This window comes from Pygoscelis adeliae, unplaced genomic scaffold (assembly GCF_000699105.1).
Source record: "Pygoscelis adeliae isolate BGI_AS28 unplaced genomic scaffold, ASM69910v1 Scaffold394, whole genome shotgun sequence".
Taxonomy (NCBI): Eukaryota; Metazoa; Chordata; class Aves; order Sphenisciformes; family Spheniscidae; genus Pygoscelis; species Pygoscelis adeliae.
The window spans coordinates 511,898-537,678 of record NW_008824666.1 but is presented as its reverse complement, the minus strand read 5'-3'; the positions used below and the strand labels follow the sequence as shown (position 1 = coordinate 537,678).

At 38.8% G+C, this 25,781-nt stretch overlaps 1 protein-coding gene across 1 annotated transcript in view; it reads right to left on the bottom strand.

Moving 5' to 3' along the window:
* SEMA3D (sema domain, immunoglobulin domain (Ig), short basic domain, secreted, (semaphorin) 3D) overlaps window positions 1-25,781 on the bottom strand; it is a 102,557-nt gene that overhangs the window by 65,822 nt on the left and 10,954 nt on the right. Inside the window, exons 3-5 of the mRNA XM_009322863.1 lie at window positions 15,852-16,012; window positions 3,003-3,065; window positions 1,147-1,266 (exon numbers count right to left, since the gene is read on the bottom strand). Of these exons, the coding sequence (XP_009321138.1) occupies window positions 1,147-1,266; window positions 3,003-3,065; window positions 15,852-16,012 (344 nt within the window). The remainder of the gene's footprint in view (window positions 1-1,146; window positions 1,267-3,002; window positions 3,066-15,851; window positions 16,013-25,781) is intronic.

The following is a 25,781-nucleotide window of genomic DNA, read 5'->3' as shown; positions in this document are numbered from 1 at the left end:
ATTGCAGGCAGCTTCAGTTTTCAGTAACATAGGCAGCCCCTCTGGGCTGGTCAACCAACCCACAGATTGTGTGGAATATAATGAGGGGTCTCAGCCTGGGCAAGCATTAATAACTTTTTTCTTTTTCTTTTTTTCTTTTTTTCTTTTTTTTTCTTTTCTTCTGTGAGCATCTGCCCTTGATTCCATATGTCAGAAAAACTCTAATGTGTACATATTTCAGGTTATCGCATTTAGTAACGTATTGTTAGACCTTACTTCTTATATTCTAGAATTTCACTGAGACCCAAAGAAAAGAGAAAGCTATTTCTACATCAGCATAGGAAGCCTGCACTGCAGGCAAGCAGCCAGACAGGTCACATCTTGACACTGTCTGAGAACAGAGCCAGTGTTATAAATATAGCCAAGGTGTTATACATTTAGGAGTTAAAAAGAGACTTGTGTACTAAGTGGCTGCTTGACACAACACCAAAATGCTTCTGTTGTGGGGGTTAGGTCTCAAACATTTGCCACTTAGGATAGAGATTTCTTTGTCACCAGCAAATGAAGACCAACCAGCTGCTAACTTCAGTTCAGGAATACGCCACTAGTGATGGACGATACCCAACGTCTACTTAGCGACAGGGCTGCAAACCACCTACAAGTCCAGAGATGCCGTCCTTGGACTCAGGCTCAGAGACCATTTACAATCTCTGTATTACTGTCATGCACAAGGAATCAGAAACCATCTCTGTGGACCAAGGGTATATATACATTAAAAAATAGAACTACGAGTGTCATCTTGAACTCTGCATGCGTGTGTGTGTACGTAAGCAGAAAGTATGTGCGGAAATGACTTACTAGAAAGACAGACATCTGTGTTAAATGTGCTCTTCACTTAGTTAATCATATGAAAGTGTCATTCTGAAGAACTTTGTGTATTAAGCCTTACTGAGGAAATGCTTTGTTCAAAAGCGATACGCACATATCAAATGTGAGAACACGAGTTCCCGTCTGACCTGCAAAATCCACCATTTACCCTGTTATTTATGCAAGCTGCCGTCAGTTCATTTTTTACACACTTGCACAGTATTTTCCAATCTGTGATGAATGCTAAACAAGATGAGGGTTATTCCTTGACATGTCAGAGTAGTGAGGAAAATAAATTACCTCTTTGTGAGTTCCAAGTTCAATGTATCCACAGAGGGGGTGAAATGCTCCTGTGCCACAGACATAAACATGGGTTCGGTTGTAGGGCTGAAGAACCCTGATAAAATTGGCACATTCTGCCTATTGGAAAAAAAAAGAGAAAGGTTAATTTTCATGTTTATTCTTCTCTTTCACATTATACATTGTACTAGGTTATAGCCATAGTATTGGTGTATTTAAACTCAAAACTACTGTAGCAGAGACTGTTTACTGAATAGTTCAAAGCTGTGACGGCTACAATTTTGCAGTGGCTATCTACTAGGCAGTTCATCAATCAGACTTGCAAGCCTAATTCTGCTATAATGCTTACAGCCACGAGAAGCTATGTGGTTACAGCACAGTTTGGAGGATATCTGCTCAGCCTGTGTTGTAGCAAACAACCCCTGTCAACAACTGGGCAGAGGTCGGAGAGCCACTGGCTTAGTCTGGCTACCAATCCTCCTGCCTTTGCTCCCAATTCAGGGTTCCCCGCAACCTTTACTACCGAAGATTACACGATAGAAATCATTGTGGTGGAGTGAAGGGCTTCAACATACTTCCAAGGGTATGTTTTGTGTATGAGTGAATTCTCTTTGCACCAACCACATCCTACTGGTCAATTTTATTTGGGCATTTCTGAGTACTATGGGATGCTTGGGTCAGTTCTGGCTCTAGCTGGGCTTGGTCCTTGCTGGTAAGTAGCACAGGCGGCTGCTGCACGCTGCAAGGGTGCTACATGGGGTGGTAGGAAAGGCTTGCTGCAGCCTTCCCCAGAATTAAATAAATACATATACATACAACAAGGTACTTAGGAGGGAATACACAAGAGCTATTCACACGTTCAAACTACCACCCTACACCTAAGTGAGAGGCAAGCTGCAGAGACAATGTAGGAAGCAAAAAGGAGATATTTATGATCTCTGTCCAAAACAAATATTCCCCCCTCTGGTCCCTCTCCTTTTGCCTTAGCGTAGAAATAGATCAGCACAAATCCTCCATATAGACGGGTATCAGAATTTTCCCAGTGCTCAGCAGAGGTGTTGTTTAGTTTTTGTCTGCTGTAAAGATAAGGGTAGCAATAAGTGAGGATAAAAAGTTGAAATTCCTCAGGCAGAGAGCTGAGAGAGTGTTTTGAGCTGGAGTCCACCTTGGTAACAGACAAGCTGGATAGAAACCACAAGATTTGTGGAGAGAAAAGGAAGAAATTTTATTATACAGCTGGGAAATGTTTACATTTGTAGTGGGCTCTAGACACATGATGTAATCTGTGCTACACAAAAGAGATATGAAAGTTTTATTGTATATATGAATGCACCTTAAACACACTTCCTAAAGAGACTTCCTAAAGAAGATTTGTGGTTCCAGGGAAAAGCTAATGAGTCTGAGATTTTGTTTTAACCTTAACTGCAGCTCTCTGCAAATTAAGTTAATTTGTACTCTGCTCTGCTACTCTGTTTCATTAATGAATTATAATGAAGTTACATTCAGGATATTCCCATGAAAAAAGCAGCAGTTTGATGGGAAAGAAAGGATTTCAGGGGAGTATTGCCTGGGATACATTGCAGAGGAAAGTCCATTCATCTCTCAACTACATTTATTACATACAAACATGGCTTAGCATGATTGCTGCTTGCAGTATGGAATTTTTTTTCTTGAAGCGTTAACATTGAAATAAAAAAATAGAAACGTAACTTTTTAAATGAAGAAAAAACACTTAGTTCATTAGTTCAGGAAAAAAGTGTAACAACAGCTTACTAACCCATTTTGTGCATTTAGAAACAAATATACAGATATACAATATTCTTAGCAATAATAAAAAAAATATATACCATACTTACATGAGCATCTTTCCCAGCTAATTTGCATAATTCTACCTTTTCTTTTGCTGCAGGCCAGTAAATCTGAAACATAGTTAAAATAAGACAAAGATCATGAATATTATAAATTGTCCTCTGACTGTAGTTTAACTATTTCCTTGAACGAACAGTTAAAACAGATTTATGCATGTTGAAGGAATTTGCATGTAAATTGAAATGAACATGACTTCGAATACTGGGTTCCATTACAAAAAGCGAAGAGGCTTTTAATCAAAACCCCTCTTCTTTGTTCATTTCTTGATTGGCTATATGTACTTTTAAAAACTACTTAGTTGATCTGGCTAGCACATCTTGTCACCATTATGAATTGTGTGTTTTTCTCGAAGATATGATGAGCCAAATCATCTTGAAACTAAATTGACTACAAAACAAGGCAAATTACATTTGTGATGAACTTGGTCCAGTGAACTTGGCACAGCCCTTGTAAAAAAGTACTTAGCTGTTACTGCCAATTTTCAAATGAAAAGAAGTTTTGTTCAAAAAACTAAAGGTAGCTTAAGGGAAATTTGTAGAACAAAAAGTACATTTGACAGAAATCAATAGCACATGGTTTTAAAATGTCACCCATCAACACTAACTGAGTTTACTGAGAAAATTACATAGAAGTTTAGAGGGGAATCATGTATCTTAGATAAATGGTAGCATATATTATTATTGTTTCTCTTTCTTCTTTCATCTGCACTGCAGAATTCTATAAACTAGGTTTTGGTGTAGTGGAGCCAGATGACAAATTACTGTCAGTGACTGTAATCCCAATTATGTTAGTGAAGAAATATCAACGAACAACAGCTCAGGTTCTGTCTCACCGATTTCAATTAAACAGTCAAAATTGGATATTATTGAGTATATTTTTGTTTCTATTAAATTCAAAATAGAAGCTAAATATAAAGTCTTCCAGAATCACCATGCTAAACATGGATCTTTTTTCCTTCTTATTTTGACAAGACAAAGCTATAGCCATTTCTCATGACTAATAACAACAACAACAACAAATAATCACACTAATTTTTGAGCAAATATTGGTTAGGAAATTGCCTCAAGTCCCAGGAACCAGTATGCAGATTACTAATAGTCACAGATGCTTTAGAGCAGTGTTGAGTGTCATATCACACTTTATAAAATCTTAAATAGTGAAATATGTAGGAATAAAGAATTATTGTAATATGCATTAGGAAAAAAAATCATCATCAGGGAAGGACGCACAACTCAACCACATGCAAAAGAAGCTAACTGCTGTAATATTCCCTTTCTCCTACCCAGCTGTTGGCACCTTGTAGGATGTGGCTTGCCACACACACAGTCTCAGTCCCACCCTGGTAAGGAAAGCGAAAGAGTGCCCTGTGTCAAATTGCTTTATCACTGTCCAAAATCTACAGTCAGTGTTCCTCTTACTCTGGAAACAGTCTTTTTATTTCACTTCCTCTTCTCTTCCCAGTGAAAATGGATGCATTGGCTTTCTGCAAGGAAATTAATTTCCTCTCAAGTGAATTTACAGTTACCTTTCTGATTAGAAGCTCTTAGTAAAGATAATGTATTTTACGTTACTTAAAACTTAACCCCTAACAGCAACATTTACTTAAAAGTCAGAGATAAAGCAGTATAACAACATCTCGGCACTGGAGCACGAATTTACTTTCCCAGAGCACTTTCTCAGAACAATGTCGTGATAGCATCCAGGTACGAAAACGCAATCTGAAATCAGCCGTGCCAGTGTGTCTGGATTACACAGTGTACAATGCCCGAAAGTACGGAGGAAAGTATTGGGAACATTGCAAAGGCATCGGGAAGAGCTGAAGGTGGTACCAGTGAACTCGTCTGGTCTCTGCCTGGGCAGAGTGGGATGAGTCTTGCCTGTAGCACTGGTCTGGCACAAGTGCCACTGGGTTAAGGAGGAAAGCTGAGGCTTAAGAGGTGCTGGTGAAGAAAAGCTGATGAAAAGGAATAGCTGGAGGAATATAAGAACATGGATCTCCAAATACACTTGGCCAGGGAGACTTAAGCTGAGATCTGATCGTCAGTTCCCTTGTACATAAACTTTATGCCCAATTCTGCCCAAGATCCCTGTATCAGTAACAGAGGCTGCTAGAGGTCTTTGAGGGTTTTTGGAGATTTTTGGCCAAAGTTTAGGTATCCAATTAGGTAGACAAGATGTCCCTCTGTAGGCTTTTGAAAATGCCCAGCTCTCCTTGCCAACTACACAGAAGAACTGGACCCCTGCTTTGGGAGGCCCAGTTACATTCGAAGACATCTGCTTGAAGGTATCACACATATTAATGGACTTGACTCTACCCTCAATTCTACCACAGATTCCTTCATGGGAAATAGTGTTTGTCACACAAGGCTGAGATATACACCCCCCCCTTTTTATGATAATTGACCACAGTCAATTATCATTAAAAAATCAATTGTTTTACTTTCTGGCTACCCAACAGCCTCAGTATTTAGCATTATACAAGGCCACATTACACAATGAAAACTGAAGCTAAGTGATCCAACTTTAAAATCAATTTGCAATTATATATGGGGGAGTTAAAGTGATATTTATTTGCTTTCCATATGAGAAATGAGAGGTTCCCAGAAACTGTCAGTTCTAAATTGTAATAGGTCATGAAAATTGCATAATAAATAATGAGCCAATGTGCTGAGCAAGAAAGCATAAACTTAATTTTTTATTAGATCACATGCTGTGTAACAGTACCACAGGTCTGGTTCCCTCAAACACTGGCATAAAAGTAACTTTACACATGTAAAATAGCCTCACTGAATTTTCACACGCATAAGCTTATTTACATGCATCTGTGTTGACTTTTCTGTAGGGGGTGAAATTTAATCTTAGTATTATATTTTATTCAGACAAGTTACTTAGTTTCACAATATGCGAAAAGACTAGAGGTTCCAGTAGTTTCTGTTATATTTAAAATCTTTGAGCTTGTAGATGATTTGATGCTTTGAAATTTGTCATTTTGTTTCATAATTTTTTGCAGCTCACATGCTGAATTCACAATGGTACCATCTTATTTAACAAAGTCTTTTTCCTAAATTCCTCAAAAAGTAAAACCTCAAAGAAAGAAAAAAATACCGAAACAACCAAACAATACATAATAATGGTGACAACAACACTGACATGTAAAATTACAATCATTTCATGTTACAAACAACACAAATTATATACATATAATATATTTCATGGATGCATCTGTATCGTCTCGAGAAATCTTAGCATAGCTAGGGGGGGTTACTGAATTTAAGGGAAGAATGTAACTAGTTGAAATACATGAACTATATACTTAGACAGGTTTATTTTCTTCTCTTAATCTTCAGTTTATTTTTCTTGCAAAATACCCGTATCAAAATTCCAAAGGTCGGCTACTGTCATGATTTCCTGACTTTATCTTCTATAGCCCAATAAAAAAAAATACATTACCATTACTTTTAAATCATTCTAAAAATATTTTCTTAAATTTAGCAACAGGAAAGAAATTAAAATCTCCTAATAAATGTTAGTTAATATGTTCTCTGCTAGCAGAATGAAAGAAAACCTCCCAGGAATACAAAATTAAGTAGTACATAAGTGTAGGACAGATAAGGTATCACTTTAAAGGGTAGCTGGAAATTGATTTCTGATTAAAACAAAACATTAAAAACCACAAAGGTCCTTTTCAGATCAGGAGCAGAGTAATTTCTAAAAGTAACATTTTTCCTTCCTCTAAACACTCATTTTTACTATAAGAAAGGAATAAAAAGGGAAAAGTGAATTAAAAAATAGAAATAGATTATTTACATACATAAATTGATACTGTGTCATGAATTAACAATACTGGTTACAAGCGAGTATTTTCCTCATCTTTCTGTATCTATCTATCTCTATCCAATTTTGTTCCTAGGCTAACACTTAGACTATAAATCCTTAGGGAAAGTGATGCCTCAAAAATAAAACAGTGGACTCTGATTCCAAAGAAACTGTTGTATGAAATTACAGCTTTTCCAAGAATCATTTCTAATGAAGTTACTAAATCTGGGATGATGCAGGGCTTTACCAAGAGTGGAAAATACTATATATTGTCACAATACAAAAGAGGAGGGACACAAGATATCTAAGCAAATTAACAGGCCTACTGGTCTTATTTCATCTGTTTTTAAGACTTCAGAACAAACTTTTAGTTAGGGAAGGAATAACTTAAGTTTCCGGTGAAAATGGAGTATGGTACAAAAGACAATATAACTTGGTAAAGAGCCGTTATTCCACCCTAATATTTTACTTTTCTTTAATAACATAGCTGAATTGCATACTACACTAATGTGGTAGAGCTCCTCTTCGTCAGGGCTCCAATTAAGTATTTCATAAGCTGCCTCGTGGAAACTGATTAGCTCAGCTGGCAAAAATAGGCATTATTACAAGAAAAAATGGTCTGATAAGTAAAGAGCTTGTGGCAGAAAGTTACTCATGGAGTTCCTCAAGAAATAGTGTCAGAGCTCATCCTATTTTGTATACCCTTCAGTAGCCTTGGCAAACACCCAGCACTCCGCAACATGTGCAGATGACACAAAGTAGGGAAGCATCACTAATACAAATGAAGACTGGTAATATTATGCAGGAAGAATCAAAGGGCTACAAAGACCAGAATTATAAACAGTCAGGGGAAATGGGTATAAACTGGTCATAAATACAGACTGTATATTAAAAATAAATAAATCTGAAACATCAGACTAATGAGGTTCTGGTCTGTAGCAACGACCTCGCTAAAGAAGTTGCATGAAATATGCCACAAGGCCCCTTACAGCAGATTTGGACCAGGTTATGAAAGGAATAACTGCTACATGAGGTAGTTGCTGGTGATAGCAGGGAGTGAGACCAATTGACCAACGTGACTCCTTCCAGTTTCATGTCCCCAAGATAGCCACGCTCATGCCAGCAGCAAGCACTTGAGTGTCCCACTGAGGTCGATGGCTTTCAGCAGCCCTGGGGGTTTCACTGGAGCCTCTCACGTGCTTGACGCTGCACACATGCTTCAGCACTTCTCTATCAGCACAGTCTCTGGTACGAGAAACCCCAAAGTGTTTTATTAGTGGTACATGTAGCACCAGCAGGATGTGTCTGTATCTGGAGTGAAGGACATCAGCTGATCAGCATCTCGTAACACTCACTCACTGAATTTGAGTCCTGTGAAGAAAGGCATTGCCTTCCTTCCTATTTCGAAGGAATAAGAGGTGGCAGAAGCACTTAGAGGAAAATACACTGATTTTAAACAGCTACCTGATGCAGCAAGAGAAAGCCTGCTTTCTTCCCTTATTTTATTCTATGTACTAGATTGATTATATTGATGCTTGAGGGAAGGCATGCAATAAAATTACAGCTTCCTGGGCATCAAAATGTCTCATTAAGGCATTTTGAATCATGTAGACCATGACTCAGAATCTTAAGCTCATTGGTATGAGTGAATTCCCCATACGACAGTCCCAACTGCAGCTTCCAAAGAACAAAGCCAGATTGAGCTGTAAACCCATTGTCACGCTGGCATATGCAATATACTCCCCCTGAGAAACTCTCCTCCATGAGAAACTACCCCCCTGTGTGAAAAAAAAAAAAAGGATTCATGACTTAGCCCAATGTGACCGTAAAGCGGGTACAGTAAAGAGGGCAACATGATCAAAAAACACCAAAGTAAATGAGGAGACAGTCTAATCCCAGTTTTGCTACTGCCCTACTATATGTGACAGTATGTCCCAATCTTCCCAACAGTAAAATGAGAACAATGTGACTTGTTTTTTTTACTTTTTTGTCTGAAGGACTTAGTAATTCATAGCTGAAAATTGAAAAGCAAAGAAAAACAATAAGATCAAGGAGCACTGAGAAAAGATACGACAGTGATCCAATAAGACTGTCACACTGCTGCATAAGACAGTATCATAAATATCACAGCCCAATACCATAAGAGTGGGTGTTCATGGATTGCTTCCTGAGAACTAGGACATTTGTCACTTCTGTAAACTGACCCTGGGTCACTTCACTGAAAATCACTGCAAGCACTAGAAATTTATTGAATTTCCCAACAAACACTGGAAAGAATTTCATGCTTTTTTAGTATTATTTTGCTGAAAACAAAGAGTATTTTAATTAATGAAATGAATTAATGAAAATGAGCTGATTTTAGCATAGCATGCGTGTATACCAGTTGCTCTCTAAATACTTCACATCTGTTGCATTCATGTGTCCGGTACGGGAAGTCCACAACTTGGGGAACTGGACAGATTGTTCTCATATACAAATCCTAAGAGGAAGGTTACCCTAAGCAGTTCTTGTAACTGGCTTCCACTGTACTTGCTGTACTCTGGAATTCAATATTTTAAAGTCATCAGCAAACAAAGGACGTTAATACATCTAAGTTCCTTATCTGAATTTCTCCCTGTATTTGAAACCTAACCAGATGGTTTTTAGAGTTAGATTTTTCACCTAGCTTTCTTTTCAACAGTTTTATCTCAGAAATACTTAGAGATCCCTAAAAGCCAGGAATGTATTCTTAAATCTCTTTTACTTTTATATCTGCCACAGACCTTCCTTCTCCCAACAGGTTTTCCTGCATCTAACACACTAATTCCCATACTTGAAATATACATCCAGGGCAACATTTGACGGGAATTTCCAACTCCAGTAATTTCATAGTAGCAGAAAATTGGATCTCTGAAAGATATAATTTGATATGGCAGACGGGGGGGAAGAGAGGATATGAGGATCGATTCAGAGTGATTTACAACACTGTGGGAAGTGCCAGTGCCATTGTATGGCATTCTTTATTTTCACAGTGCTGTCAAACTGAGTAAAATGCACTGGAAGTCAGAGGGAAATAACAGTTGTGTATTTGGATGACACATTCAAAGACTTTCGGTAGCTTAAATTTGGCAGGTGGCACTTAGAGTGAAACCTCTTATTAGAACCAAATGGGCTTTTTATATTGCATCTGTCTGAGACAGTGAGATCTCCGCATGCCACAGTTCTCCTCTTAAACTGTGATCCACTCTCGAACACAACTTAAGAAGTAGCCAATGCTTTCAGTACTTAAGGGTTTTCTGAAAAATGCATTTTCATGTGTATGTTATGAGCATATGTGAAAGCTTAAAGAAAATGGACCAGATGCTGATTTCATTTACACTGGATTAAATCTTGAAAGGCTTCAGTGCTTTTACACTTCATTTTCCACAGTGCAACCACTGCAGACTTCTGACTACCGTCTGTTTCTCCTAAAAGGAAACCATATACCAGGATTTTTAGGGTAAATGGCATTGCTTCTGACATGTTTATCACTGCAGACTGAAGACAAATCCTACCTTTGAAAAAATCAAAGCCCAATATGAGCAAATGTTTTCAGAGAGCAGGATACTGGCGGTTCTTTACACCTAAACATATGGGTAAAATATAAAAATCACAGTGGATGTTTATGGAAACATAATTTATAGCAACAATGCAAAAGGAAATAACAGAGACACTCTCTTCCACCTAGGATTGCTGTCATTCTGGTTACATACTGCTTTCTTCACGTCTTGCCCCTGTCTGTTGTTTTGTGTCTGTAAACACTGTTTAAAAGCTTCTGCCTTGTCTACACAGGTGCCTAAATTTAAGTCTATCAAATGATTTTATGGACTCCAAAAGGTTTTCAGAGGTTCAAAACAAGAGTTACATAGCTTAATGGTGAGAGTCCTCCAAGGGCTAGCAAGCACAAAGTTATCACCTCTGTCTCTGGAAATCCCTAATCTGAAGCACCGTTATAGCTTCTTCTTACACTCTTCCTTCAGTGCCCACTGCTGACCATCTCTGAGGACAGGACACTAATCTATATGGATACCTAGTAGAACCAGTCTTGTTTTATTGTAAATGATAGATAAGATGGTTTCTACTTCTATTAATTTTGGGAGGAAGGGAAATACTCTAAAATAGGGGGAAATAAGTACCCTATGAACTGCAACACCCGGAAAAGTTCCCTTTGTTTCAAAAGCAGGGCTATCAGCATGCATTTACACCTGGGAACTCATTCCCATGTGCGGAGGGTCAAACCCTGCCCCTGTCAAATCTCAGCTTCACCTCACTTCTTTTCTTAGAACATTTTCTATTCAGAGATTGAGAACAAACAAACGTGATCTCAGATGGACTCATGATCAACCTCCTCCAGTTCCACTGGGTTTATTCTAGACTTTCTCAGTCCTCTTGCCCCCACTTCCAGAACCTTAGATATCTCCAGTGGTTTCCATGTGACACTTTGACCTTCGCTGATGTTTCCTGGCAAGCCTTTTTCTTCTGACAGATCAAGAAAACTTCACCCTCAGACAGACTACAGCTTTTGCTAACAGGCAGAAAGCTAAATTCCTTTGACATATAGAATGAGCAGCACATATTTTGTTAGGAAGGACCCATTCCTGTGTTTCAAGGCTGCAATAAACATCTCGGACCCTGCGTGTATTCCTGAGGCTCTGGCTTGATGGCAAGAACCACTCCCTTCAGTGCTGGCTAAATTCCCACCAGGCTCATTCCTAACGGAGACGACACTTATATAGACTGACAGGCGGTTTCCCAGTGCAATGAAGGTAAAATTTGGCTCCTATATCTCAAGGGTGTTATTTTACGTAAATATGCATAACTATTTGTATATATGTTCCCCTTCCTGCAGAGATGGGTGGGTCACACTGCAAATATCACGCAGTGATAATAGTGCTGACCACTTGCACTGTTGGTAAGCACTGGAGTTATAGAAAGGTGCAGAATTTCTTTGCAGCTATTTCATAAGCATTTACTCAGATGATATATATATGCATATGTATTTTTTACTGTGAAATACAGATAAAAATCAATACAAGAGGGCATTAAAGGATAAGTCACAAGACAGCTGCACCTGGTAAAGCCAAAAAAATAGCAGCAACTACAAACTAAGGATGCTCCAAGCGACGGTAATTTGTGACCCTGTGCCAATACACACTGGGGCAGATGAAAACAACTTGTTCCAAAGCTGCTATTGGGGATCTGACATGTTTATCTATTTGGCCCACATGTGGCTGTGTCTTCTAGCACTGACAGCTCCTGCAGGTTGGCAGCTTTTCAAAAGCTTGTCAGCCCTTGATAGCATTCCTATTCCTGCAGAGATGGGCGGGTCGCACTGCGGATTACACAGTGATAATAGTGCTGACATATAACCCCGCTTGCACTGTTAGCGAGCACAGGACTTACAGAAAGGTGCACCTTTTCTTTGCAGCAATTTCATAAGTGTTTACCCAGCTGACAACATTTTGTGTTTAGTATTTATTTAGGTTAAGGAGTAAAATAACAAAGGTTTTAGACAAACTGACAAGAAAATTCTATGTACCAAAGTAATCTTTCCAGCAGGATCCCAGAGCTTAGGATTCCTATAGAATTTCTTCTCCATCTTTCTAACCTCTCATGCTATTAAACATGTTTGTTTGCTTTACACTGCACTTCTACTGGTTATGGCATAGTTGTTTTCAGATTTATTGTCCACATTTGCAATGCTCTGATAAATGTAGGTTGCTGCTCTTTTCTGCTTTCTTTTGCTGAACATCTTTATTTTACTCATAGGAAGGAACCACAAATCCTCCAGTTTATAAATAGCTTGCAACACTTGTCAGGCATCTAAGGATCTTTCAAGAAAAGACTATGGCACTTGATAATGCTATTCCTTCAATAGGAGCTAGAGGCTTCTATTCAGGACAAGTTCATAGAAATTATATCCCTGCTACAGAAAGATGATTATCCTTTGCTAAGCTTCAGATACTTATAGAGTGCAACCATTTTAGCATTCTGCATTTGCCTTTCATTCTGGAGGACTTTTCTATTATACTGTGGTACTTACTGTTGTTTTATAATAAGGTTTGCAAGCACTGGAAACTGGATGGATTTTTTCAAGCTGCCAGCTAAGGAAGTTTTCAACCAATTACACAATAAATTGAATAAAAACTAGAATGACTTAAGAAATTGGAGCTCCAGAAGAACTATTGATTCATTTCATCAGGAAAAATATACCAGGAAATAAATCCATAACTTAATATATGTAAGTTAAATTAACTAATTTAGGTAAAGAATTAGGTTGTAAAAAGGAAGTTATTAAGTTATATATATAGGTATACATTAAATAAGCGAAAAGGATACAATGCTTTGGATGTTTCTTTGAATAGTATTCCAGAAATATCTGAATATAGAGCATCAGGCTCTACAATATAATCTTGCCAAGTAATTATACCCACAGATGAGGATTTTCTGAGAGTAAATTGTTAGGGATCCTGATTTGGCTTTTTGGTGTATCAGTAGTTCCTAATATAACAAACGCCTGAAATTGAGAGCTTTTTTAAAGCAATCTGAATCTACCCAGCATGGAGAATTCTACAGTTCATGTTCAGTTTTGTTTTAAAGAAAGAAAACCCCAAACTATCCACAATCTTGCATTCTAGTTTCAAAGCTCTCACACCTCTCTTACCCGCCTCAACTTGCTGTCTTTTAACCCTCCTCCCTCAAAGTCATTAATAAACACATCATTTATAGGCAGAAACTTAATATTCTAATCAATTACTTCTCATTTTAGTGGCTGCATATAAGCAGATATCTTTTTTTTTTTCCAGACGACTCTTACTCCAGAGGAGTACAAAGGACACACTTCAGACCCTTGTAGTCCCGACATGTGTGGTTTCCTCGCACCGGGAAAGCCTGGAAGCGAGCCGCCTGGCCCTGCGCCAACCCAAACCACGGTCAGTCTAAACACAGCGCCGGCAAACACTACTTTCTGACACTTCGCTGCTACTGGAGAGTATCCTTTAGCATTGAAGCCTCGTCAGTGACTGAGATTTATACGCAACCTCTCAGACAACTTCCTTCATCTCATCTCTTCCCTCCCCAAACATGTTTCTACCAGCCCGGCACAGAGGAACCAAAGAGAAACTCTTGTGTGATATCATCTCACGTTACCTGGGCATTTACCTAAGAGGGTAAGTGTATAAAGTTGCTGAATGCCCATGAAGATCTTGGAAATCAGCATACCAGGATGCTTTGGAGAGCTTTTCAGTCAGTTTTAGCTATTTAAATATACTTTTCCTCACTGTTTTGTCTGAAAAGTTAAAGATGACCTGAATGGTTAAACTAAGAATTAGAAGTATTTGAACCTGCAGACAATCATTTCTTTAGTCCAGATAGGCAAGTGGTTATGAATTTTATTCCCTTCTTTCAGGTTACCACAGATATGTAGCCATACATTCTCTATTCAGCTTAGCAAATGCAAATTTTCATTGCAATATAAAGTGAGTCTTTGCTCTACAATATCTCTATTAAATGGCACTGTCTGATTGCACACTAATTCTCCTGGCTCAGTCTGTGTTCCGCTCTTCTTGGAAAGCACAACATCCATAATGATCAGTGGTGGTTTGGCTAAAGGGAAAATGTTACCAGCTTGGATGGAGGGGAGGATCACGCAGGGTGCTACCGCCTCCAGAAAGCTCTGAACTAATCAAGCCCCGCTGAACATAATGGGAGGTGACAGCACGCAGCTTCTCTCAGGAGGTAAGCAGCATCCCACAGAAACAGAAATCTTCTTTTCACACAAACAAAATTTGTTTTCTACAGAAAGCCTATGCCAGAAATCAATCTGTAGTCTGAAAATCTGCAATATAAGTAATGCTGTCATTAATGCAATATCCTGAGGAGATGCTGGTTTTTGAGTAAACTTGCGTCTGCCATCTCAGTAGTTAAGTGTTTGATAAAGCATCCCAGGGAAGAAATTTCCTGAAACGCTCCGAATCTCAGTTTTAAAGAAACTGGCGTATGGAGCATTGCAGAAGTCAAAATAAGAAATAAGATATTCAGCCTGGTACTGTATCTCTTCTGTACAATGACAGCAAGTGTCGCGCTCGAACACGTGGGGCAAAATAGTCTCCTGTTACACCTGTTAAGCCCCTGCACTGCAGTTGTATTAATTCAGGGTCAGTTACCTCTTCAGAGCTGACAGCAGAACATAGTAATTTAAAACCTCCTTCTGGTGCTTAAAGAAAATATCAAACACAGCTGAGAATTTAAATTTTCTTCAGTTAGTAGCATATCTGGAACAAGAAGGAAAGCAGTTTTCATGTGTGTTCCTGTGCAAGCATCTGGTTTTTACATGTAGCAGTCAACTGTGCTTACAAAAGCTCCAGTTCATCATATCTGCTAGAAATACTGAAGACTAAATTGCCATCTTATTATCTGGCATTAACACATTGTCGTAGGGCAAGGGAGTACAGTAGATCCCAGTGGAAGCTTCTCTTATCACTAGCAATTCTAGATATTAATACAAATGTTAATATTAAAATTGCCACTAACATTTTTACTATAATTTTAACCATCCAAATTCCCTCTGCTCTGTTTGATATCACAGTAAAGTAATTCCAGCGATGCCAGGAAGAAAGGAAAGAGCTGTCTTCAGTTATCTTCCTTCAAATGCTTTTATTTGAGGAGGGTGACCATGATGAGAGAAATTAAGAAGTAAACACTCTGAGCTGCATTTTTGCCTATTTGCTGATATTTTTATGCTACTTTCATGCACTGCAGGGCTCCTCTGAGTAGCTGACCTCTTGCAGGACATCAGTCTCACAGGAGAGCATATAGCATGAGAAATTCAATTGATTAAAGACAACCTGTATAACCACGGGAGGTGAGATTACCAAATCCTGGTACACAGCATTGCACAATGAATCTGCCAGTTACCCAGTGAAGAAAAAAGAAAAAAAAAAAAAAAGAGAAAAAGGAAAAAATTGAACTTATGAGATTAACTCTGTGGAAAATAAACTGACCTTTTTTACATTTTTGTTTAAATCAACCAAGTTGAGCAGGAAGATGTGGTCTTTAGCCCCGATTAGCAGCCGGCCTCTCTCCTCATCTAGCAGCAGGGTTCGAAAATCAAGCCCTTCTGTTGAGCCCAGGAATGGGATGCAGCTGTTTGAAAGCAGCAAGTCTGTGGGAAAATGAAGAAAATCTTTATAATCAAAATGTTTACATATGACTCATTGGTGTCTTTTATAAATATATGCAACCAGCATGGAGCATGCTGGTGAGATAACTGCACTCTTAGAGAATGTCTTTCCAGGGTCATAATACAGTTCCTGTCAACCTTGGTTTTCTTTGTTTTTTTTTTTTACTTCCAAATTGAGTAATATTTACTTTCACAAAATATTTCTCCATATGAAATTTTCTTAATAAATTGTCTCTATGACATAAAGGAATCAGAAATTCAACAGAAATTAGAAACAAAAAAAGACAGATCTTTGCAAAATATGTGCTATACCTTTTGTTCACTGTAAGAAAACTAATGTATGTTTATAACATCACAGTCACGGATACACATGATCAGGAATCAGTATCTCACCATATTTGGTGCTCTACATATAAAGCAGCAAAGAAGGTCAATGCCAGCAAAGAATAGTTAGGAGCAGGAAACAGTGGTTAGATGTGGCAGGTATCATAGACTCACAGAATGGTTTGAGTTGGAAGGGATGTTTGAAGATCATCTAGTCCAACCCCCCTGCCATGGGCAGGGACATCTTCAACTAGATCAGGTTGTTCAAAGCCCCGTCCAACCTGACCTTGAACACTACCAATGATGGGGCAGCCACAGATTCTCTGGGCAACCTGTTCCAGTGTCTCACCACCCTCATCATAAAAAATTTCTTCCTTATGTCCAATTTCAATCTACCCTCTTTCAGTTTAAAACCATTGCCCCTTGTCCTGTCATTACAGGCCCTGGTAAAAAGTCTCTCTCCATCCTTCTTATAAGCTCCCTTTATATATTGAAAGGCCACAATAAGGTCTCCCTGGAGCCTTCTCTTCTCCACACTGAACAACCCCAACTCTCTCAGCCTGTCCTCATAGGAGAGGTGTTCCATCCCCCTGATCATTTTTGTGGCCCTCATCTGGACCCGCTCCAACAGGTCTGTGTCTTTCCTGTACTGACGACTCCAGAGCTGGACGCAGTACTCCAGGTGGGGTCTCACCAGAGTAGAGGGGGAGAATCACCTCCCTCGACCTGCTGGCCACACTTCTTTTGGTACAGCGCAGGATATGACTGGCTTTCTGGGTTGCAAGCACACATTGCTGACTCATATCCAATTTTTCATCCACCAGTACCCCAAGTCCTTCTCTGCAGGGCGGCTCTCAATCCATTCATCACCCAGTCTGTGTTGATATTGAGGACTGCCCCGACCCAGGTGCAGGACCTTGCACTTGACGTTGCTGAACTTCACATGGTTCACATAAGCCTCCTCCTCCAGCTTGTCAAGGGACCTTCAAAGATCATTTAGTCCAATTAAATGAGGATGGCATCCCTTCCCTCAAGTGTATCGACTGCACCACTCAGCTTGGTGTCATCCACAAACTTGGTGAGAGTGCACTCAATCCCACTATGTCATTGATGAAGATGTTAAATAGCATTGGCCCCAGTACGGACCCCTGCGCCTTGAGGGACAGCACTCATAACTGATTTCCACTTGGACGTTGAGCCGTATATACAGTTGAGAAGAACTGGAAGGAGGTAACAACCATAAGGTGTATAGAAAGTTTGATATAAGGTTCAATTTGTCCATTGTCTAATATGAAGTTCTGGTGGCAATATAGAGAATAGCTACAATTAAATTTTCAGTTACTATCATTTCAATTGATAATTGAGATCTGAATCAACAGCCATGGAACAGAAGTATACCCCTAGGGCATAGTACTGAAATGAAGGCAATATAGAGGCTCATTAAGGGGAGCATCTAGTAGCAACACCTCTAAGATCCTGAGGTCTTTACTTTCCTTACAGCCGTGGCAATGAGTGGCTGTTCCTGCATCCTCATCCTCTCTGCAGAGCAAGTTTTCCGTATTAAAAGCACAAATTTGACACTTAAGTTTTACTGTGATTTAATAGTGGTTTCCAATCTCTTTCAAAAGGTAATTAAGAAAAACATGTTTCTCTATGAAACTAATGAAAGAATCTATGCTTCTCCTGTAAAAAAGCTAAAAGGCTGTAAAGTAAAAAGTCTGTAACCTTTTGCTTAATGAAGACTCTGTGGACGTCATTCTGGATGAGGACACAAACAACATATAGAAAAGAGCACAATGAGAGTTTAGTCTTGTTGGGGAGTCATTAATTTGGGGAGAACGAAAATAAACATGTGAATCAGTTCTTCCACAAGCTAAGTCTCCAAGCTAAACTGTTCAGAAGTCTTTGGAAAGAAAAGCAAATCCTGTATTTAATTGAACATAAAATTAAGGGTATTTCCACCTTCCTGGCACTGGATGGACAATGTAACCTTCCTGCTAGAGAGGCCAGACTTACAGCACAAGTTATTTACACTTCCTGATCATGATGAAAATCAGGGCCAGTGTTTTGCAGAGTAATTTCTGAACAAAATAAAGAGAAAAAAGCCACAAAACCAAGCTTTTTTTCTCCAAGGTCTCTCACAAAACATGTGACAGAGATTAAGTCCTGTTGCTGGCTAATAAACAGCACTGTGGGAGAAAAAATATTTTATCATTATTAGTCTGACTACCTGGTATATAATTATGACAATTCTTTTTTGGCTCAGTCACTTCTACTTAAGCTCGTGTGGTTTTGTCTGGCTCACTGCTGAATGTTGTTACGGTACAGTCTGAAAACAAATTGTCTTGTACTGCAGCTCCTATTCCCCTAGGTGAGATTTATTTGGCCGTACTTTGAAAAAAAATTTACTTCATGTTGAAAAATTAAATCCAATGTTAAGCACTACACTGCTTTACACCAGTACTGTTCTTTCTCACGTATCTTTTGTCAGGTTGGCTTTTTTTTTCTAAATTAGTAACACTTTAAAAGACCTGCTTATTAATTGACAGCAAGATCACTTAGGAACAACTTATGGTTAGCATGGTACTATAAAAACCTAAATCCCATCCAAACTACTTCTTACACTAGAGCTGGCTGATGAATAGCCTGGCTGAAGAATAGCCAAGCCAGTGTAATAAATAAATAAATGCTAATTTTAAAAAGGAAAAAGAAAACCCTCTAAGCACAGAACTTCTGAAGCTTAGTTCACTCCACTAGAGTTTTCATCCAATAAGAAATAAAGATGTACTCCTCCTGACACTTGTTGTTACTGGGTGCTCTATTACAGGACAGCCACTTCTAGTGAAACTCTATTAATTTTTGTGTGCAATGTAGATGTGTCTTCATTAGACATCATATTCTGTACAAACCTCCTCCCTTGTTTTTTCTGACTGGAAATTCTTGGTACTGGATATGATGGAGCTGTTTATTAGGAAAGGATTCCCTGATGTTGATCACAGCACAGCAGGAGGTTTTAGCTCCCTTGGGCTACTCGAATTCTTCTTGGCTGATCTCTAAAATACTGTTTATCAGCTGAGCATTGCTGGAGCACATCATTTCTGAGTAATCATCTTTCTCTTCTCCACCCATGACATAGGAGCTGGCTGCATTACTAGATTATCTGATCCACTGTACATAATAATAAATGCCTTATAAATTCTGCAGTCTAGATTAAATCCCTATTTAACAGTTCTATGTCCCAATTAGTATCATAGAATCATAGAATCATTAAGGCTGGAAGAGACCTCTAAGATCATCGAGTCCAACCATCAACCCAACACCACCATGCCCACTAAACCGTGTCCCTAAGCGCCTCATCTACACGTCTTTTAAATACTTCCAGGGATGGTGACTCAACCACTTCCCTGGGCAGCCTGGTCCAATGTTTAACCACTCTTTCAGTAAAGAAATTTTTCCTCATGTCCAATCTAAACTTCCCCTGGCACAACTTGAGGCCATTTCCTCTCGTCGTATCATACATAGTAGTACACAGTATGGAGGGAAGAAGAGGAATACAGGATCACAATATCTAGTAATTAGTCATTCACAGGCATTAACAGGAATAAACAGGAGAGATTCATGAATTTCACAGGCTACTGTATTTCAGCAATCCATATCACCCCCTGTTACTTCGAAATCTCTTCTGATGACAAGCTTCCAGTCATATTACAGTACTTGCCTGTGGGACACAAGTAACTAAGATGCAGAATATGAGGGGAAATTCCTTCTCATCACCAGCCATAAGAATTTGATCTCAGTAAGGATAAATGATATGTTTGCGCAAATGCTCTAAAGCACTTTCATTGCTTAGAGTCATGCAATCCATAGGCCTTTGCAAGTGTGTCACTTGCCAAAATATGTAGACCTGATTCTCCACATACCTGAAAGGAGATGACTGAGAGTACTCTCCACTTCCCATTTCTTTCTTATTTGGAAGGAATGATCTCTGTAGTCACCATCCCAAAAGGACATTTGTCATCTATTGCTTAACACTTCTAGTATTTCTCAGTAAAGAACCACCTAGGACAGCTACAACGGGGATGGAAAAAGCTGTCTCATGACTGAAACGCCCAAGTGGGAATTAGCCCTGCCTGGTGCCTTGAACAGTCATTTGTTTCACTGCATCATAAGGAAAACATCTGTAAAAAGTTCCAGATTGAAATGACAGCATTGCACACTGACTTCTTACTGACGCAAACAGCAACACGAGCTGCAAAGTGGTGAAGAATGAAGTTTGGCCAGTTATTTACTAACTATTGAAAAGAGTTTGGAAATAAGATTCTGAACACGGCCACTGATAAGATTAAAACTGAAACATGACCTAACAAAATTTGTCAAGTAAACATTAACAGAGAATTGATTAAATTACAGCCAAATTAATCATTGTTCTCACTCCACAAAAGCAAAACAATCCAATCTTACAGGTTGAAATTGCCCTTCACAGCGGAATATATTTAATATCACCAAGGATATTGCACTGGAAAAAACTACTATGAAAAGCACATTGCCCAATGGTTTTCAAGCTTAGAGAAAGCTGTTGATTTGAATCACTGCATCTTTGTAGCCAGGCTAATATGGAAACAGCATTCTCACCATGCACAGAAACAAAGTTAGTTACAGGGATGGTCTTTCATTAGTACACATTCAGCACGCAAGTTTGTGTGTATTTGTGTGTATTTGCTGTTTTACTGAAAATGAAATACTTTTTTCCAATCTGGCGATTAAATGGTCAGCAAACTCCCTTTCTGGGTTAATATTTCACTGCTGAGTGGTAGAAGCTGGAATAGTTACTGGTTTTTATTCGTTTAGAAAAGTATCTCAGTGGACTTGGCTTACAACAGCATGACCATTGCTTACTTAAATAATCTCCAGCAGCAGAGCCACAGCATAAAGGCTTCAAATGAAAATATGTCATTCTGTTCTGGTAACATGTATTTACATTTATATAGCACATTTAGACTTCTTAGCCTCGAGTCACATATGCCGTGACTGTGCTGCCATTCCTCGACTCCAGCATGGTGTAAGCATGCAGCAATCTGGAACCGCTTGGTCGAGACTCAGAAGTGCCTTTGTGGCCAGTCACAGACATTTTTGTAATGATGGGCTATGCCTAAATTGGCAGAAAGGGAACTCCTCAACCTGTTTCAAAACAGCTACATCTAATGACACCTTTGAAGGACTCTGAATTTAAAGGCTGTATACGTATAATTCTGTAATTTTCATATACAGTAAAAAACAAATGTTGTATCATTTTCCTCTGGAAAGGAGCAAGTCATTTCACATGCTGGAAAATGCCCATGACAATTTACATGGGTATTGTGTGAATCCTCAACTAAATTTTGGGGATAAAGAAATATCAATATAGCATGAATACAACAATTTACTTAATTCCTAAAGTATTCTGAGTTTAAAAGATTCAATTGACCCCAGATGTATTTGTATGAAGCCAAAGAGAATACTTCCAGTCTACTACCAATCTCTACTACTTATTGCAAGAAGCAAGTTATATGTTGTTTAGCTGCATCTCATGATGGACAATGATGAATTGTTGTGCATGCCATGTGGCTCTCATTGCTATACAATGAACTTTATTTGGCCTGGAGGAAAATGTCATATTCATGGCACAGCAGGGCCTTTCCAAAAGGATATGGATTACTGGGACCAGAGAAAACATGAGTTCTTGTTGGCGCAATATTGTATCAAAATCTTGGTTCTCTTTCTGAGTAGTCCCCAAAACCACCTTGTACTCCACCACATATTTTGGGGTTAGGCATTTCTGTACAATTGTGCTACAGTCTAGGAAGGTGACATTGGAAAGACAACTTTTTCAAAGATTGCTCCAAAATTCAGGAACAGTCTGCTGCAGGTTATAAAGCATTTCAGGGCATTTTCACGTCGAGCTTCAGGCACTTTTATGGGTCTGCTCAGCAATCACCAAACAACATTTCCCACATCTCTATTTGCAAATACTTATTGATAGATGTCAAATCTGTCAGCATTTTACAACCCATAAAAATCATAAGTAATTAAAGTAGCTCCATTATGCATTACGCTTCTCAAACCATCATTACGGACAATGGTAACTAAGCAATAGCTCTCGCTGTGCAGTGCTGTCAAGATGGTTTTTTACACCTTTCATCAGGAAGGGACAGATCGTCTTATCTTCAGATAACCTTTGCAATGACTACTCCACCCACAAAGAGGAAAAAAATAAAAAAAAAAAAGTAACTCATGCTGTGGGACCTGATTCTCTTTCATATCAGTAGAGCTCCCTTGAAAGGAGGTGCTTCTGCAAGATCAGAATTGAGACTACTGCAGATTATTTAGTTCATCTATTTCAGAGAAAGGAGTTATAATCAGTCTACAGTCCTGTCTTCGTCTGACTCGGTGTTTTTTCAATCTGCAAAAATGGTAATAATGTAAAACAAAATAGGTAGATGCTTACCAACAAAAATACACCCAGTTAAAGCATGAACTAAACAATTCTTGCTTATGTTTATGGAAGTGTATTTTAGTTGCATTTTAACTGCAAATAAATTTGACTAGCGAAACAGCTGCACAAATAACTTGTAAAGTGTTATTGTTGCAGAGATGACTAAAAGCTGCTTTGTGACTTCATGTTATTGGTGAAAAAATGCAAAGGCCCAATTCACAAACTTCACAGAGCCAAACCAAATAATTAACCAATAAATAACTTTAGACAGCACAATTGAAAATGTATGTGAGTGAAACATTTGTTCTTCTGAAGAAGACCTAAGACCGTGGATTTGCACAGGTTCCCTTTTCCTAAATAGTTTATCTTTCTTGCAAAACTGCCAAAGTAAGCAAACCCACTGTTGTTTCTAAGGCAAAATTAAATCACCATTTTTTTTTAAAGTGATACTGTGGATATTTAAAGAATATGCACTACAAATATAATTCAATATAAGTGATTAGCAAGCATATGAGCTTTGGTAATGTGTAGATAATTCCTGGCATCTCATCACACATACCTGTCCATTAAGAACGCCTGGCACATCGATGGACTTAAAAAGTACCAAATCTCCTCTCTAAATGTAAGGCAGAACATGCAAACCCATCACCTCTACTTCCTCATTTTCAATCATCAGGACTGAACTTACCCTTTTTCCCTTCACCTCTCACAGACCCTCAACCTGGCTGCTGGTCTCAGGTGTAATGGGTAAATAATCTGAGTTATTTGACTGAAATCTGCTTTCTTCCACTTCAGTCTTATTTCAAATTCCCTTCAAAGAATCCCAATGGTGAGGGGATATTGCTCTCTAAGAACATTAGACTTTTTCCTTACATCTAGCAGAGTAAAATTTTAGGCCACTATTGAATTCAGAGGCCAGTTTTCTTCTCGACCATATAGAATAGGAACTGTCAACTTAACTAGAGACCAAGCTCTAGCCCTGTCTTTTAAAATTATCTTCCAATGACCTGAGTGTCAAGCAACTGAGATAAAACCTCTGCCCTGTTCTGAGTGAGATAGCTTATAAACTCATGTATTCCTAAAGGTATTCTGAAAACCCACATTACTAGATCCATAGTGGCAAATAGCCTATGTATTTACTGATGCTGGGAAAAGGCAGCCTAAAATGAATTCTGCTACTCCCACTCTCTCTAGTTAGAATTTCAATTTTCAGATGTCTTGGAGCAACTCAAAATAAAGTAATTTCATTCATGCCCTGGTTAACCATTTCTCAGCCTCTTGTCCCTCCCAATCTATCAGCCAATCAAATACATAGAAAGCAAGAGAGTGATGAAAGGCTTCAGGTGGAAATAATAGCAAAATCCTCTTTGACTGGCTTATTAAAAAAAAACCCTGACTTAAACTCATTGATTGTGAATCAGTTTTACTGCTCCAGCTAGCCTACCATCTCATCTCATGAACCTTCCAGCTACCTGTAGGTGCTGGACTTGCATATGACCTGCAATTAGAAAGACACGAATCTTATGAAGGACATAGAAACAAGGAATGAAGTGTGGAGATTAGTCCACACTCTGAGGAACAGGCAACACAAACAAAATGCACTGACAATAGGTTGCACCTAGTAGACGCCTAGCATCAAAACCATCTCAGGGATCTGGGATTTGCACTAACTTGCATGAATGAACACACTCTACTCTGCAGCAGCGGACTCATTCTTTCCTGCTTGGATGGAGACATGTATTGCACTTTGCAAGTATGTCCAGGTGTTAAAAATGTAACATGGTGATCATATTTAACACTTTAAGGCACATAGCTCTTCCTTTGTCAAAGTATGGTTCATAAAATTATATGCAGTGTTGTCCCTCCTTTCAAAACAAATTACTGTCATTACATCGCACTTGCCTTCAAAATAGTACCAACCTTTCATTTCAGACTTTGCCTTCTTCAGGGTGACACAAAAATGGCTAGAGTATTTTCACGCACCTGCACCTGCAATTTTCAACTAACCTCATTTTCAGAGAAAGTTCTGAGAACATGCTATTCTCTGGAGATGCACACAGCACCCTGAGGACACACAGAGGAGCTCTTTGCTACATCTTATAGCCCATATATCTGTGGCCTGATAAAACAACAGCAGGTTGTGCTATTTCTTCGGCCCATACTATCTGGTAGCAGCTGTACAGGACACGACACATTTTTAAATCCTTACTCAGTTCTTGCTTAGTCGATGAAATCCCAGCCTTAGGAAGTAAGATAAGTGGATTTTGTTTCACACTTGGAGCAAATGAGAATTTTGTTGTGGATTTCAGTGTCCAGGATTTAAACCTTGCAAGGAGTTTCTCAAATAAATCTGAGGAATAGTTGGCTACAGAAACCTGGATTTGGCTCAATAGCTGGTCTGACACTACTGATAGGTGTCGACAGATCTCTTTGGAAGTCTGACTCGCTTTATTCAGACCTGCTTTCTCAGACTGTGCATCTGACACCAGGACTTGCTCCACTGAACTTACAGCTGTTATATATGAAAGATGCTGTTTTTAAAATGGTCAGATATCTTAATAATACTTTAACATTTTTCTCACCAGGTTCAAATGTATTTGCCAGCTTCCTAATGAGAATAATGTTCACAGCAAAGTAGACAAGGCTTTCAGGCTAAAAGATGAGAGACCTTGAACTGCAGTGGCATGAACAACTGTTGTAGTAAGTGTCAGATGGCATGGGGCTGGAAAACACATTCATATCGATACTAACAGGCTTAGGAGAGATACAGAGCAGCATGAGCTATTCATGAAGAAGGTGAGTTAACAGTGCAAAGGAGAGTTAATGCCAAACAGATTTACTTGCTTATTTACTTCATTAGTGCCTCTGCTTTCAAGACTTAAAAGAACAGCTCACAGACAGAAAAATCCAAATTTGTTGCCTATCATTGCTATTATTGAAAACTATTTGCAATTT